The sequence below is a fragment of the Argiope bruennichi genome, chromosome 3 (assembly GCF_947563725.1).
Source record: "Argiope bruennichi chromosome 3, qqArgBrue1.1, whole genome shotgun sequence".
Lineage (NCBI taxonomy): Eukaryota > Metazoa > Arthropoda > Arachnida > Araneae > Araneidae > Argiope > Argiope bruennichi.
The window spans coordinates 54,353,686-54,372,018 of NC_079153.1; the positions used below are offsets into that span (position 1 = coordinate 54,353,686).

Consider the following 18,333-nt stretch of genomic DNA (forward strand, 5'->3'; position numbering starts at 1 on the left):
AGTCTGTAAAAAAAGTTTTTCTTTTTATCTCTATTTATTGATTTCTAATTAATGAATAAACTAATAATTCTCTATCAAACGTCACTTGTTCTGATTAATTTCTCGGTCTAATACAATTCTACTACTAATGTAATATTTCTCTAGATATAATAAGATGAGCATTTTAGAGTATTTTCTCAAAACTTAGGAATCATTCAACAACTCAACTTTTTAAGACAAGTTATTGCATTCCTGTAACCGTAATCATTTACTGTTCCTGAACTCGTCTCAACCGTTCTCTGGCTCACCGCTGTTCAATTTCGTATAGTATTTATTAATCAAGGAAATTGATTAAGTCGGTCAGAGATTAAAACTTATCATTATGGTATGTCTTTTAAATATGAATATTTATCTATTAGAAATGTTTTCTGACTTAAGTTCTTCAATAAATGTGTAACATGCACACGTGGAAATGTTAACCCTATTTTGTCATTACAAATACAAATTGTTTAAAAGATCATTCAATATACTAATTACTATAAATAATTTTTAGCTAGTATTTTCATGTCTTTCATTGTTTTAAATATTCTGTCATTTTAATAAGCTAATGTCATTATGCTTTGTGTCGATTTCAACAAATGCTCCTTATCATAAGAATAACTAATGTATCTTTTCTTCTGTATATGTAATCGGTATTTGCATATATTTAAACATCGATTGTGTTGAACTTTTGCAATTAAATACATGCGTAAAATTCGAAAGAATTTGTCCACTTTTTACTCAGTATAAATTGTACTAAAAGAAAAGGAATTAGTTGATTCATGTATCTATTACTGTCAAAATGATTTAAAATGAATTATTTTAATATATTTTTAGGCTGCCTACAAAGAAACAATGAAACCTGGTGTTGAAGAAAACCAGAATTGGTTGAATCATCGTATTCGAATTACACTCACAAGTTTGAATGTAAGAAGTTTAGAAAAAGGTAAGTTAATGTCTAAAAGAACATGCTACTTATTATTTTAATGATAGTGAAATATAACTGCAGTTAAGAAAAATTCAGATTTTAATATTTCTCTTTCTGAGTGCTAATCAAATTAAGTTTAAAAGATTTCAACTTGCTAGTTTTGTGAAATATTTTATAAATTATATGTGAATGAAATTTTTAAAAAAATAGTCCTGCTATAATAGAGATTAAGATTAATCAAAATCTGAAGAGTTGTTTTACTAGAATGACCAATTCAGTTGACATCAAATATGATAATTTGATTCATGGTAATAGGAAGACATTTTGTAAACTTTTTAATTGGCAGAAATTTTCTGAATTGCTTGATATATGCTGAATTATTGAATGTATGTTTTAAAATATGGCCTTCAGTTTCTTTTATTCACAATATTTGTTATTGCTTATAAGCATGCTAAGTATCTTTAGTGCCCATTTCTAAGTGTGTGGATTCATATTGTGTAAGTTTAATTTGTGTATTTTTTGAAGGAAAAAAATTAGATAATTTAAATTGCAATAAAAATAAAGTATACCAGGTCAACTGGAGGGGTAGAATTCATATAATTCGATGTTAATGTTAAGCTGTTAACGGAGTTACAAGTGGAAAAGACCCCTGACCCTTGCAGAACAGACTAATTTAGGGTTGCCATAAGATAGCCACCGGTCAAGCACCGGGTTTACCATATTTGGCGATTTATCGCCAAGAAAAATTGAAATTTGGCGCCGTACCTTAAATTTTACTCTGGCCCATGATTATTCATCAGTGTAATCAATGCCTTTCTGATAGTACACAGTAGGCTTCCATCTACAATCGGCATGTCCCTAGTCCTAATGATATAAAATACTGTTCGGTTTAGTATCCTGAGGCAACCACTTTTGGACAATTCTATCTCACTAAGAGGGAGGTGTGTTTAATGTAAACATCTCCTTTAACTCACTTGGGCAACATGGAAGTAGTAAAATTTGTGAGACCCGCAATTTCTGCAGGGCTGCATTTTTTCCACCTGTTTTGCTGTGCACCTCACTTTTTTCCCATTCATGGTTTCATTCAGATCTAGGTTAACAGATAACGTTTATTGTCTGTGATACTGCGAAATATACACGCATGTGTTGTAGAATTTTGCTCACTTTTTTCAAAATTTAAACATGTCTGGTAGGAAATGATTTACAATTTTTCTTTTCTCTCACCCCTATTTTGTTTTGTCAAGTTACACCTATGTTAATACATGTGCAAAGCCATGTAGGATTTTACAATCCATTGGCAGAGTACCAAATATTGTGTCTGTTTGTCTCTTGAACTGGCAGGAAATTAGCTTTTTAAGTCTTTTAAATAGTAGGAACAAACTTTGTTATGTCATGTCAATTCTGATTAGTTTTCTGCATTGGATTTTTGAATGTTATGATTTAATTGGCATGGTGTGGAATATTTGTGCTTAAAAATTTGAGTTAACATGAGATCCATGTGAATTTATAAAAGAATCAGTTTCTAAATCATTTGGTAGATATTAATGTTAAGAATCCCCTTAATATTTTTTTCAATAAAATTATTGAATAATCTGTTTAATAATGATTAACTATTTTCATTTTAAGTCTTAACTATGACTTTGAAAAGTAAATTAAATAGTATTGTTAATTAACAAGGTTTTTTTCTGACATTAATTTTAAATGATAATGTAATGCCTGTATTTGTATAGTTTACTTTGTATATGTGAAAAAGTATAAAATATTCTGTAGTACAGTGGCTAAAATCTCTTTATTTTTTAGTTTGCAATGATTTAATCAAGGGGGCTAAGGAAAAGGAGCTCAAAGTCAAGGGACCAGTCCGCATGCCTACTCGAGTTCTCCGTATCACCACCCGAAAGACACCTTGTGGTGAAGGTTCCAAAACCTGGGACAAATTCCAAATGAGAGTACACAAACGCATCATTGATTTGCACAGCCCATCTGAAATTGTAAAGCAGATCACATCAATTAGCATTGAACCTGGTGTTGAAGTTGAAGTTACTATTGCAGATGCTTAAATTTTGTATGAGCTAATAAAAAGAAGAAAAAATCTATCGTTTTTGTTTGTTGGAAAATTTTCTGAATCTGTTTTTATCTTGCTTTTATGCGACTAAATGGAAAATTAGTAATGATTAATATTATTAAATTTTGATGATAAACTTCTATCGCTTTTAAATTTTTTCCCCCTCTTATAAAAATATATTTCTGTGTTAATTTACATGTTTCAATTTTAAACTTTGCATTGACTTCTTCTCCAACTGTTTATTAAAGTTTATATTTTGTGTGCTTTTCTCTGAAACGGATATTTAAAAAAAAAAATCAATAATTTTATGCATCTTAAATTCACTTTCTATCTGCATAAATTGGATTGTCAGTAGGAGGTTTTTGAAGACTTTTTTGTTGAACTGAAAAATAAGGCAGTTATGGGTTAAAAGTTCTTATCATTGATATTAATATAAATACACTGTTTGTAGAATAACTTATAACAGTGATATCTTTTTAATAATAGGTTAGTGTTTTTGAACTTGGTGTTTTGGTTTTTCTGCCATTAAACATAAATCTCGGAATCAAAGTTTGGAAACTATAAACCATATATATTAATTTTCACCAAGTATGTCGGATTTATATATTCTTTTCCATCTATCTATTGCAAGTGAACTATAGTTAGAAAAAATGCTTTAGTAAATTTGTTTTTAGAGTTGTTAATCCTATAATATTTTATCTCCTGTAGTATTTTACATATGTAGATAAATAATTTTCTGTATGCATTTTAAACAATCATTGCATTACCACATATAAAAGAATGTTTGAAAAAAAATGAAACTATTTTAAATTTAGAAGTAAATGGGGTCACTCCATTGCATTATTGTGTTGAGCAAAGTGATGAAGAAATTTTTATTAGAAAATGAAGCTGATGTTACAAAAAAAATTGCTACAGGAGGCACATTACTGCATTTAGCAACTTCTAAACAGTGTGAACTGATTGTTGAACTTTTGTTAGACTATACTCCTTCTTATAAATTGAAAACTTTTATCAATTATAAAAATGTTGATGGTGATACATCATTACATATTGCAACTAAAAAGGGATATACATTAATAGTCATGTCTACTAAGACATGGAGCAATTTATTGCATACAAAACAGCAGTGGCATGACCCCACTTGATATAACAGAAAAGATTTCTGATGATAATAATATGCTGAAAAGAATTCATTAGTGCTTTCAATATGCAGAAAAAAACAGCTCAGAGCTTAATAAGATTTTGCACTCTGCAACTAGGGATTGCAATACCGGACCAAAATTCCAATACCGGTATTCGGTATTTTTTAAATCTTAATACCGGGTTAGAAATTTTAGAAAAAGAAAGAAAACACAGGTGTTTCTTTGTTTTATTTGCCAGTTTTGTTAGAGAGTGTAAATATCACAAAAATAATTTGTAACTTATAAATTATAACAGTATATAATCACAAAAAAGTTAAGAAACATCTTATTTATTTAAATCACAAAAAAAAAAAAAAAGTGTAAATATCACTATTCAGTCTGTGGTACTATTACAAATTTTTGAAATGTGATCTTAAGAAACATAATGCATAAATTGTACTGTCATTAAGCCTGAAAAGTAATTTTGTGTAAAAATCACCAGCTGTTGAAAATCTATGGTAGTTGGTGGTACTGTTAGCAATGCGCGATATACTTTTTCCAAGTATTTACCTCTAAATCCCTCATCTTCAAATAAATCGATTTCCCGTCGGATGGTTTTGGATATAACTGATTTCTATATTGTATTTTTGGTTCGCTGAAATTTTATTTATCTCTAATTCTAATTTTTGTTCAAGAGACAATACCTTTTCACTATCGACAGTAGTGACATCATAATCTTCGATAATTGAACCGAATTCTTCCGAATGTGGATAGGTTTGTGGGTAAAAAATTTTAAGAAAATTTACTTAAAACTTAATCAGATTTGAATTGGTTATTTTCTTTTCTTCTTTTTCATTTTTAAAATCATTATAATTATGTAAATACCATAAGACATTTTCTATTTTAGTATGCCTTTCTTCTGTGAGATTTTTCAATGTAATATATAATTCTTCAGATAGTGATGTGTGCTGTTCTTTCAGTGACTGCAACATGAAATTTATTGTTGCATTAGCTGTTAATAAATTAAAATCTCTCCGACATAATGCCTCAATAGTCAGTTTTATTGGAAGTAGAGCTGATATAGTTCTGGATATTAAGCCGAATTCACTATCTGAAAAATTAATTTACAGGTTTAAGTCGATTATTGCTGTTTTGATTGGATTTCCCAGTTTCAAAAATCGTTCCATCATTAGGAGTAAACTGTTCCAACGTGTTTTAGAATCTAATATTAACTTATATTCTGTTTTATTTTCAGTTATTATATATTTTAGTAATATATCCTTTTTATAGGGGAACATTTAAATATCTTAACAATTTTTCGAACTTTATAAATTATAGGAAGCAATTCTTGATAGGTTAATATTTCATCCTCATTAGCAATATCTCCATCACCAATTACATTATCATTATCTTCATTGTCAATATCACTCTCACTCTTTTCAAAGTTGGAATCCGAAATTTCTCTATCCACAGTATTTGGATTCTTCTGTTCTTTATTTTTTCGGTATAACACATCTATTACTCCTAATTGAATTCCATGTGCATAGCACAACTGCTGATTTGCACCAATCAACTTTCCAACTTTTTTCATAATTGTTGCTCCATCAGTCGTTATGGATACAATATTTTCTTTCAGGGATAATCCATGTTTCGCTAATTTAGATTTCAGCAATTAATTAAGCCATTCATTAGCTAATTAATTTCGCCAGTTAGGGAGACATAAAAACAAAAACGTATACTATTTTGCTATGTTCGCGATACCTGAACATAAAGTGAAGACAATTTTAAAAAGTTCTAGTAAATACCGAAAAACCGGTATTTAAACTTGTGAATACCGGTATTACGAAATTGTACAAATGGCTCAAAATACCGGTATACCGGTATTGCAATCCCTATCTGCAACATGTGAGGAACTAATAGCAATTGCAAATGCACAAAATGAGGAAGGCTGTACAGTGTTAGATGTTATTAAAAGAAAATGTTGCAAACCTAATAAGCTATTACATAAATATCGAACTGAAGTGTGCCAGCCTATCTTATATATTAAGAACAGAAAGGAAAAAATTGAAAAAGCAGCTGAGACTTTCTATAATTATTCTAATTTATATTATAACAGACTTGTTTGTATGCAGAGTACTGATCTAAAATCTATATATATACATAAAGCTAATTTTCCATGGAATACATTAAAGGAAGGATCCCTGTTCTTGAACAATGTATTCAGATTTGTAAAAACATGCAAAATTTATTCCGAATGTGAAGGTAATGAACATTTCTTGCAAATTATTAAAGCCTTAGAAAGATTGGAATTTGATCCAAAACATATATGGGGGTATCTAGATGAAAATGGTCAAAAAGTTCAGAACTTTATTTCACTTGGTAGAGGAACTTTTTATTATAAGTTATTAAGTAGCAACCTAAAGAAAGACATTGAGGATTTTATTAATTTTGTTGGGAAGCAAATTTATAATTCTGTAGACTACTTTATGCTTGATATGTTTGGAAATAAATTTTAGTTATGAATTGATTTCCATTCATATCAACAGTAGAGGTCGAATAATTGGATTACTTTGTGGTATGTTTTAAACGTATTTCTCCGTATTCTTTTAAAAAATTTGTTTCAATTGGAAGTGGTAATTCATTTAAAAAAAGAAAAAAAAAAAAAAAAAAAAAAAACTGTTTAAGATACTGCATTTAGTAATTAGAAAAAGCTTATCTGCAATTTTTATCTCTTCAATTTCATGATGTTTCATGATTTTTATTTATTTATTTTTATGATATTTTCAAAATTAAAGATAGCACAAAACTTAATGAATTGTATGAAACATTGATTTGTATAGGAAATGAAAAAAATTGGCAGCTGATATTTTATATATTGTAAACTTTTATTTCTTTCCTTTATTTTAAACTGAAATCAAACTATGTTGATTATCTTTTTATTGTAATTATTGCAATTAAGTTATAACTCTTCTGTTTATAGAAAATAATTAAAAAAATTAATGCATTTTAAAATGTGAATAATGTTTTATTAAGTGTGAAGAAGTTCAAGTTAAGTAGTTTAGAATATATTTGCAAAAATGTTATGTTTAAAATGTGTGAGTATTTAGATTTATTTTAATCTCATAATTGATTTACTTTTATTTTTTAAAAAGGCAACTTTTCCCACGATCTTTTGATAAAAGATTTTTTTTTCTATTTTAGAACTGTTTTGTTAATCATGCAAATAGGACAAAAATATAATTATTAAAACTATTCAAATATATGGCAGTATACATTTTTACATGTTATTTCACTAAATGTATTAATTATCTATATTATTGCAGCTATCATTTTCTTTTTTTTGATATTGTTTTTTATTTTGATCATTCTCTTAATACCTTTTTATTAGAATCATTTTATTCAAAAGCCAGAATTTCTTCTAAATAATTATATGTAATATATATTCAATACATGGTGAATTGCAAGTTTTACTTCACTATAGCAGGGTTTTTAGTTTAGTGAATGTATTTATTATTTCTACTTGAATTATTTGTATACTGTACAAGGAAAATCAGCATACTTCATTCAATTAATATTTACAAAAAGCTATTGCCATCATTATAAGAATTGCTATTATATGCTGCCATTTTAAGAATAGCATTTACAATATTTAATTATGATATGCAATCAAATATTTTTTTAATTAAATATTTTTCCTGCATAAATGTGTGTGACAATTTCTTTTTCTAATAAACTATTTTGAATTTGTTGATCACCTTGGCATTTTTTAAATATGTGCAGTCATCCTAAGAATGATATGACTTTTATTATAAACTCTGTGTATTAAGATTGGTAATGAATTGATTATATGCAATTTATGATGATTTTGGCATTGTTAGTTGCCTTTTGCAAAGCTCCTTTTTCATAAATGAGATAATTGATGCATAATTAACAAGAGCTGCAATCCCCTTTCCCAACTGTTGTCAGTGTCTTAGACATCTGGGGTTTTTTAATATCAATAATAATGACATTTGTGGCACATTATTGTTTTTGTTTTGTCTTTTAATCAAATCAGTGTTTTAAAAAGTTAATAAATGTCCTAATGTTTTTCCTTCACGGCTCTTGGGCCATTTGCCCCTCTCCTTATTTGTGTTTCTGCAGATCTCATTGGAGACAAGTAATAGTTGAAGATTGGGAAGCCTTTTATAGTAGTTTCAGTTTGAAAGCCATGGTTAAAAAAAGATATATATTATCATTTAAAGCCAAATGCACCTATTATTGATGAATTGTATGGATAAATATTTTGCGTGAATGAAACTTTTGAGTACTAATATAACAAATATATTACAAAGATTATTGATACATTAAAAGATTCTTATACTTTTTAATATATTTGCCACATAGAGGTTCACAAGTGCGAATTAGAATGAAAAGAATAATACTGAAAACTGAATTCTTTTCTAAAGAGATGTAGAAATAGTCAATTTCAACTTTAATTTGTCTTTATATTTGTATCTGATATATTATTTAATATTATGGCAAGCTGTAGCTGAGTATGGTAGGTGATGATTTAAGAAAATATTTGAATATTAATGGAACAACTGCAATTATTGTTAAGTGATGATTTAAGGAAATATTTCAATATTAATGGAACAACTGCAGCTATTGTGCTATTACCTTTCAAGATTATTAGATGTAAGCAGAGATAACATAATGCGATCCGATATTCAAAATACTTCAAAAGATGAATTCAATTTTTCAGCACCGCTATTTTTAACTGATTTTATGAAGATGTTCTGATACATATTTCAACAGTTTTATAGCATCTTAAAGTAAAACACCGATGATGCAAAAGAAAATAAAAAAAGATGCGAAATCTGAAAAATAGCTCATTATAATTATTTTTTAAAATTTTTATCTTAAATCAGCCCATATTACTTTATTCTAAAGTTTTCTTATAATTATTTATAACACGCGCTCTAAAAAATTGCTGACAGTTTAGTTTCCCTTATTCCGAGTGAAGGGAGAAAAATCCTAACATCTATGCATTCCTTTCAAACCATATATGCGTTTTTTTTTAAATGTAAAATATCGTTTTCTCTAAATTTAATTGAAAGAATTTTAATGAAAGGATTATAATTTGTTTAGTTAATGTTTTATAATGAATATTAATTGACACATTTATTAATATAATCACGAATTAAATTTATTTACACTTTAACAATTTTGTATAGATCGAGGCAATATATTATCGTGGGATTTTTTTCCCCTTCATTCTATTTGTCATGTATACGCTACAAATATTTTTGAAACTTTTTTCGATTATCGATCTGACATAGTTTTGGATAATTAAATTCTATTTTGAATGTTGGATGGAACTTATCGGATTTTGATAAAACGCCCATTATCACATATGGAGTGCTGAGAATAACAGTTTTTCTGCAATCGCATGTCTTATTGAGAGATATAGATCTATTGAATCAAATTTAACATAATCAAAATAATATTTGTGACGAGGGAGATAAAGTCGCAATTATTGGTATAAAAAAGAAAAACAGTTTTCTTGCGTACTCTAAATGAAAATTTATTAACAGAGAAAATGAAAGATTGGGATTAAGCATAACATAGAAGGCATCAAGTAGACTATTGGACAATGAATATGTAAAATCTAAGATGATATTCATGTTAATGAAATTTCATAGAAGAAAGCCAGTTTTCAACTTGATTCTAATTTTTTTTTTCCTTAACAAAAAGAAAAAAAAAAGTTTTTCTGTTTAAAAAAAAAAAAAATTGACCACTTAGAAAAGTTTTTCTCTTCTGAAGGGAATTTTCAGAAGATAAATATGTGATAAAACAAGCTATAATTCTTTATTTCCAATACAGTGAATTTTGCGATTTAGTCAAAAAATAAATAAATAAAGTACTGCATTTTAAGATTTGTAAGTTTATTTTTCTTTTTAAAAATAGAAACAATTTGTGTTTTCTTGGATCTTTTAATTGCTTCGAAGATAACTAAAAACAAACAAAACAGAATTGAAAAAAAAAAAATGTCATTGTTTGTTGAAGTATGGATTATATATTTTTTGCATTTTCATTTACATCTACCTTTCCGCCGCATAGTGATATACTAAACTTATTTCCAAGATATTATGTAGAGATGCATAATCCACGATTTTTTGAATAACAAACAATTTTGCTATTGTTATTTTAAAATATTTGTTCCAAATATCTGTTATTTCAATCATATTATTAATTTAAAATTATTATTTAATATTAAATATAAAATTTATTAATTGTAATTTATACTTAATTTATTAATTTAAGTAACGTGTAATTTAATTAATTTATCTATTTCAGCTAACTTTTTAAATTTGATTTTTTTCAAAACTATTTATTTAATTTCTTTATTGGAGTAAACCATTTTCTGAAGAATTTGAATTAAATATATATGTAATTTCTTTAAATTGTTTACTTTAGTTCTGTATTATACCAATAGATGGCGCCAGCAGTAAACGGAATATATGCAAAGTCAAATCACAAGCAATTAAGAACGATTTGTATGGAACAGTGCATCATCACGTGCGAATATCGGAAAGTCAAAGTTACTCTCATGAAGTGGAGCGACGACTTCACACTTTCCAGTGAAGTCACCGCTCCGATTAATTTCAGTGATATGCAATTCAGTGATACGATGATTTCAATAACCGGGCCGTTCACTTTTCAATCCGTTCATAGGTTTCTCCTTTTCTGTTATGTTCGAGAGCTTCCATTGGACAGATCGTATCGATTGTTACTTTCCAGTGAAGTCACCGCTCCGGTGAATTTCAGTGATATCGTATCGATTGTTACTTTCTATCGTGAACCAAAACCTGTAATCGAAATATCACCAGTAAGATCATATCAAGGATTTGAATCACAGCCCTCTTTGAAAAGTATTGATCACTTGTATTTGTGACTTTTTGATATTGGTTACGTAATAACCGCTCGTAAAATATTCGCCATCCCTAATATTATGTACACTAACAAGAATTTTCTTTTTTCCAGTTCTTAACCATTCGAAAGCAGTTTCTGATATTTATTAAACTTTTCAAGTCATTTGTATGACTTCACGAAATTTAAAATTCTTTGTTTTCTTTAATCAATTTTGTTTTGTGCTTTCTTTCACAGTCGAACGATTCAGATAGCTCTCTTGTCAATCTTCATTAATCCCAAAACTTTACTCGCATAGATTAAAAAACTTGTTTATGCATTGTTAAGAGGTCAAAGGTCTTGCTTATAGCAAAAGTGGCGTCTTATTTTGTGTTTAGTAACTAGAAACGCCTTGAATCTCCCTCTCAAGGTCTGACATAGTCTAATTGGGGCCAGGGGCAAAAACTTCTTTGGTGGCCCCCTCTGCTTCATTAGAATTACTACTAGATTAATGAAGAAGCTAATATAAAACTGACGGATTTTTCACTGAACCGATATTTTGTTTAAAAAAGTCCATTTAAAGAAGGAAACGTAAAATAAACTTTCTATTTGATTTGGAGACCCCCCCCCCTCTGATGTGTGGGCCCCGGGGCAACTGCCCAGTAGGTCCCTGCCTTAGGGGGGGCAGAGCCTGACTAATTAGAGGGTGAAGTTCATTTTTGTCTACATTCGAAAAAGGATGATTAATTTTGATGGTGGTGGTGTTTGATTGTGTGCGCTTTTTATTCACTTTCTTTGTTCTTAATTAAAAGTCCACAAAGTCAGGAATGAAAGAGATAGATTAGATTGAAGTTGAACAGTCGATCAATCCTGCTGCATGGAAGGGCTTAAGTTGTCATTCCTAAGAATTATTTTAGCATCATGGGCTAAAAATTCTAATCCAAGCAAAAAGACGATTGTGAAACGTTGAGCGATTTGCAAGGGTGGGTGTTATTAGTGTTTTTACTACAATTGAATTTTAAAATATATAGAGAGAGCAAATTTAAACTGAATAGGGAACGTGGCAATTATTAGAGTACGTACTGCAAAGACAGGAATACAATATCTATAGCCTAATCAGAAATCAGCTGAAATATTTGGATTAATCTGAACATCGAACATCATCATCATCATCATCGAACATGATTATTTAAAAACAACCTTAAAGTTAATATATTGTAAACTTTCCAAATATCCAATTAATGGTTAAAGCGATTTGACTATATTTAGCAAAATAATCGACAGGTTGCCAGGTCAATAAAAGGACATATTAAGTAAATGCAACTGTTTCTGCAATGAAAAACAAGGTTTCAAGTTCAAAGTAAGAACTTGTATGTAAATTATTAAATAATATTTAAATTAAAATTTAAAACCGTGATAATTTTGATGTCATATGACATGCGACGTAGTAAAATTTCTATATTTAATTTCTATATTTTCTTTCTTTATCTCATTTTGTGCATTATTTCTCAGTAAAGGCTAAGTTTAATTTTTTGAATCAGTATCAGAGGCGACAATAGCATTGGGGCAAATGTCCCCCTGTTGGAGCCTCTTGCTCTCCAGTTGACGAGAGATTGCGAGTTTTGTCGGGAAAAGTCTTCACCACTTCAGGATGATTGTAGAGAGTTGCGCATCATCGAACATGATTATTTAAAAACAACCTTAAAGTTAATATATTGTAAACTTTCCAAATATCCAAGTAATGGTTAAAGCGATTTGACTATATTTAGCAAAATAATCGACAGGGTGCCAGGTCAATAAAAGGACATATTTTACAAACAATTTTTAATAAACCGACTAAGAACTGATTGCAATTGAGACCTTAAGTTCGCAGACTTTCAGGCATCTGATTCAAATATCGTCATTCTGCTTATAATTTGCACTACTTTTGGATATACAACCGACAAGGTTATAGGCACATTTTGCAGACAATTTTTGGTTGGTTGACTAGGAACTCAATGCGGTGATTGTTGATGCAAGTCTGCAGACTTTCAAATATTTGATTAAAATGTCGTTCAACGAGCTTATAATTTGTCCGACAAAGTGAAAAAGATATTTGCATTCTGCTGACAATTTTTGGATGGCCGACTATAAATTGAATGCAATGAATGTTGAGCATTATATTCATAGATTTTCACTCACCTGATTCAAATGTTGTTCATCAAACTTTTAATCTGCACTACTTTTGGCAATATAACCGACAAGGGGACATGCGAATAATATATCACATTTTACCAAACATTTTTAATCGGTCGACTAAGAATTCAATGCGAGGGATGTCGACGATGTTAAGGCCGCAAATTTTCAGTCATCTGATTTAAATGCCGTTCATTTAATTTATAATTTGTACTATATTTAGTAGAATAGTCAATAAACTGGCAAATGAATAAGTTATCGCATTTTTTTCTACTAATTTTTATCTTTCGGCTAAGATGTTATCATAGGTTAGGGAGAAAAAAATTGTTTTCATCGAGTAGTCCGATTACCTGCCAGTGGAATTATTAGGGAAATTAAAGCTTTTATATTACACATGAATACGGTGATAGAGTTGGTTTTCCTGACTCATCATTCAAATTCAAAAATAAATCTTTTTTCATCTAATTGTTACTTCCTCGGTAACGAATTAGTGATTTTTTTTTTATCTATTTCACTATGAGGATTGTCTGACAAAAATCTAGTTAATGGTTAAATTCAATTTCATAAAGCACTCTTTTCTTTCGACACTCTTGTGTATATGCATGTTAAGAAGAGGTATACATATAGCCAAATTATGTGAATTCAGTATAAATTCCTGGAATAAGTAAATTGCTTAAGAGTAAATTAAGTTAATTTAACAGTAAAATATCTGTTTAATGCAGTCTAATTTATCAGGCTGCAATAATTAAACTTAAGAAATAAAACCGACCGCAATTGACGGCAAAAATAAATATATGTGGTATGATAGCTTTTTAGCTACACTAAAAAAAATTTATTCAATTGTGCATTAATTTGATAAATAAAGTACTACCTAAATTCTTCAGATTTTGATTCAGTATTATAATTATGTAATTGGGGAGCGTATCTTAAAAAAAAATTTTTTTTCCAATTTTTTGTTTTTGTGGCAAAAACTATATAATTACAGGTTCTTCTAAATTTTTAATACTTTGGATAAAGATGTCTTGATAAAAAGATGATTAAAATAGTCATTCATAGAATATTTATATACAACATATTAACCCCTTGATATACGAATTTACTTAACTTAATTAAATGGCACATCGTTTTTTGGGACAATTATTATTTTAATCCCTAGAATAATATAAAGGTATTTGAGGTAATGGTGGATTTTCAAGTGATTTGTGCATTTTAAATTACTTAATACTTTAATTTAATTGCTTATTTAAAATTAAAAATTCAGCAATTCTATGTACGAGTCAGACTTGTGTTGATTTTTCTTAATCCCTTCATATACAATGACATGCAACTGAGGGGATAAAACTAACTTTTTGAGAGGCTTATGGGCTCACTTGCAAAACTTCGGGGGGAAAAAAGTACTTAACCATATGAACGCATGACTAAAAAATGAAGATAGAGGAGTTCTATTCAAGATATAATTGTTTCCTAATAAAATGCATTGGTTTGTTAAGCCTAAATATACACTGAAGAATAAATGGATGAAGAATCTAATGTTTAAGTAGTTGATTTTTCACAAGAACCTTTTTCATTTCTTATATAAAATATTTCATTCCCATATTTGCAAAACATTTTTTCCAACCTTCATAAGAAACAACATCATTGTATCTTTTCTGCATTCTAAATTGTTCATGTCCGAATTAGAGTAAATTTTTGTTGAGCCAACGCACTAATTCGAAATACATCGTAAGGATTCGAAATGTATCTGATTTCCTGCTCGTTGTTCCATTACTTATTTAAAAATTATTTTAGATAGAGGACTATGTTAAAAAAAATTGCGAAAACATCGAATATATTTTTTTTATTATTATTCAGGATTTCTAAAAAAAAGTTTGTTTTATAAAACTTCTTAAATTTAGTTTCAATTATCATTTCATATTGCTTCCGATATAAAATAAGAGCACGCATTTGTTCATTTATCGCGACATGTCATTCTGGCCCAATTTGTATTTCTATATACAAAATCTAGAATGAAATAAATTAGATCCCAGAGAAATCAAATCTTAAGAGTCTCATAAAAAAAATAACTCAAATATTGACAATCTTTTGATGGTCAGGGAAAAAAATTGAGAATATTTTTTTGCAAATATCTTTATAAATTTTTAGAGTGAAAGCAAAGGTCAGCATCTGAATAAAAAAAATTGTAATAATTAATTTAATAATACTTAATAAATAATACTTAATTTTTTGTTAATTAAGTGTAAAATTAATAAAATCAATGTAATTAATTATGTGTTATTTTGAAGCCAAATAAGAGAAATTGCGTTTGCCTCCCTGTCGGAGTTGCCTTGCCCCCTCGTCGGCAAATCTCTGCCGTCGCCTCTGATCAGTATACTTGTTTTAATTCAAGACACTTAAAATGATTATTTTAAGTGTCTAAGAGAGAACGATTACTATCTTTCCTAATATCCGAAATTTTATTGTGGTATGGTATAAGACAAAGGAATAAATTTGTGTCAAATGTTCTTAATCATAGCTATGCTCATGTGTGCGGCTTTAAGCAACATTTTTTTTTTTTTTGCTGTGTATTCATATCCGAATTAAAAAGAAACTAAGTGACAAAAACAGAATTTGTTTTTATTTTTTAAACTATAGCCAAATATATCTCAAAGTATTAAATAAATGCAGAAAAATATTTCCTTTAACTTACAAACAAACATAAAATATACAGTAAAAGATAACATTTCGTTTTCAACAAAATTTTCCTTATGATAACGTCCCATCACATACATGGAACACAAAATTGCATTTTAAAGCATTTCGATTGTTCTTCAGAGGCAGTGGGTTTTTCAAGCCACCCTACTGATAGAAAAGAATAAAGAACTATGAAGACGACTTGCAAGAATTGTAAGTGGCTGAAATGAAGCCTGAGCTACATTATTTTTATCTAAATTATTACATTAGATATATTAGCTACTGAAAATTTCTTCTACCGCAGCTTTCTCAATCAATTCTTATTTTTCATGAATAGAACAGTGCTCTGGAAATTTTAATATAAAAGTATCAGTAAAAACAGGGAATCGTGTATCAAGATTGACATTTAATTCTTGTCATAAAATGCATAAAATATCCATTAGAAATTGTAAAATTAAATAAATTAAGATTGATAAAACATGTATATTAAACAGCAAAAATAAAAATTTATAATAAGTTCCGTTTTTGAAGAGAATGAATTGTAATTTTGTATTATAGTTTGCACTCTTGTTTGATTAATTTGAAAAACTTCTTTAATTATTGTGAAAAGATATTTTTAATGTATTTAATATTTAAGTATTGGTCTAAGATTTTTCATTTAAAGCAGACAATTAAAATTCATGATAAAAATATTGAAATAAAGATTTCAACTCTCCAGCTCGTTGTCTGAACAAGATACAATTCAATATATTGAAATTATAAAGTAAGTTATGTGTAATAGGCCATGTTTTCAAGAACATCACTTATATTTATTTCAGATCTTGCATGTTGTCCAATGCTTTTTAAGATTTTAAAAAATCATAACTGTTGTATAAATCGAACTTTTTCACCTAGCGTTCTTTTAGAACCAATTTTAATTCCAAGTTTTTTTAATTATTTTATACCGAGAAAATAGGTACAGGAAAAAGAATTTTTATGTAGCATCTTTTGCTGTCTTTAGTTGTATGAAATAATAGGTTTTAATTAAAATACTGAATTTAGAGCAATGAAGCATTTGTTTAAATTCTAAAGTGCAAAATCATTTTAGTTTTGACTATCTTCCATTTTGCATTGAGTGCTAAGAATTAAGTTTTTATTATTTGTTGTTGTACTGAAATCTATGAAAGTTAGAAAGCCAATAACAAGTTTTTTTTATAGAACAGTACAAATTTAAATCATTATAAATAACTCATGTTGATATTATAAAATTGTTCACAAGCCATTTGCCATTCTGTGAAATACCCGTAGGACGCACTCTCTGACTGCATTGCTGTGAAGCATAAGAAACATTTGCTTGTTATTACTTGGTGGTTACGGTTTGCTACGATAAACGGCGTAAGATTGTGGAAGCTGAAAGTTTAGTAAATTGGAAGTTTTGTTGAAAATGCACTAAATCCTTTTCTTGAAGATTAGTTTTTAACTTAGAATTAAGCTCTTCAAGATCCATCTCGGTATAGAACTTGCATGACAAATGGCATGAAGAATTAGTTTGCCATAATTAACACAAAATATTATTCACTGAATAATTCACTAAACGAACAAGATCACTAATTTAAAATAAATTAAAAAGTGTCATGTTCTTGAGATCAAAAACTTGAAAAACTGTAGTAATTCAAGCCATGCTATTTATAGTTCATGGAATCATTTTGCAACAGAGTAATAGGATATTTTGCTTATAAACCTACTGCCATCTTTTCAGTTAACTGCATTACTTATAAATAATTGTGCCACAGGTTTTAATAAATGTGTTATTTTTCCACGAAAACGGTGACAAGAGGTAGGTGACTAAGAATGACGTTTGTTTTTCTGCTGTGATTTCAGAAAGAAAGGGATAGAGCTGATATTCCCGTAAAGCCTTGTTGATAAAAAAAATCCACTTATCGGATGCACAAGTTAGGATACAGTAACTAGAGATTGCTCTTGAACTATTCTTTGGTAAAGTGAGGTCGCGAAAAAAAAATGCAGTATTTCTTCCGTGTTCTGCTTCCAGAAATGAACTAGAGCTTCTCTAGTCGCGACTATGGCTAAATATCTAAATAGAAAGTAACGAATAAGAGTCTGGTTGTTTTAGGCAGAAATCGTCACCGGTTCAGTGACATAATCGACATCCATGTATTTCATTGTGTGGACGGATGACTTGCGGCGTCGCACATAATCGTTGTCTGCTTGGTCCTCTTTCTTGTAGCAACTTGAGACGGAGTTGCTGGACGAGGCAGCCTCTACCTTTTGCTTCTGTGAGCGCTTGCTGGATTTGTACGAACCCGCGTAGAAGTTCAGGAAAAGCACGAAGAAGATGATGGCTTGGACGACGTTCAAGGCAAGAAGGGGCTTTGATACATGGCAGGTTGGGAAGAAAGTTAGTTGGAACATGAATACAAAGACTAGGATGAACTGAACCTGAAAAAAAAAAAAGAAAAGGGAAATATATAAAA

General features: G+C 29.0%; 2 protein-coding genes across 4 annotated transcripts in view; one reads left to right on the top strand and one right to left on the bottom strand.

Annotated features, from left to right (window-relative positions):
• The first annotated feature begins 204 nt into the window (after positions 1-204).
• Positions 205-3,037, top strand: LOC129963530 (40S ribosomal protein S20-like). Its single transcript, XM_056077965.1, has 3 exons — positions 205-364; positions 856-964; positions 2,747-3,037. Exons 1-3 carry the CDS (start codon positions 362-364, stop codon positions 3,001-3,003), a joined length of 369 nt encoding a protein of 122 aa, XP_055933940.1. The 5' UTR covers positions 205-361; the 3' UTR covers positions 3,004-3,037.
• A 12,747-nt stretch (positions 3,038-15,784) lies between these two features.
• LOC129963098 (elongation of very long chain fatty acids protein 1-like) overlaps positions 15,785-18,333 on the bottom strand; it is a 108,425-nt gene continuing 105,876 nt past the window's right edge. For all 3 annotated transcript variants that reach the window (XM_056077157.1, XM_056077156.1, XM_056077158.1), the window contains exon 8: positions 15,785-18,298. In XM_056077157.1, the coding sequence (XP_055933132.1) occupies positions 17,969-18,298 (330 nt within the window). In that variant the 3' untranslated portion in view covers positions 15,785-17,968. The remainder of the gene's footprint in view (positions 18,299-18,333) is intronic.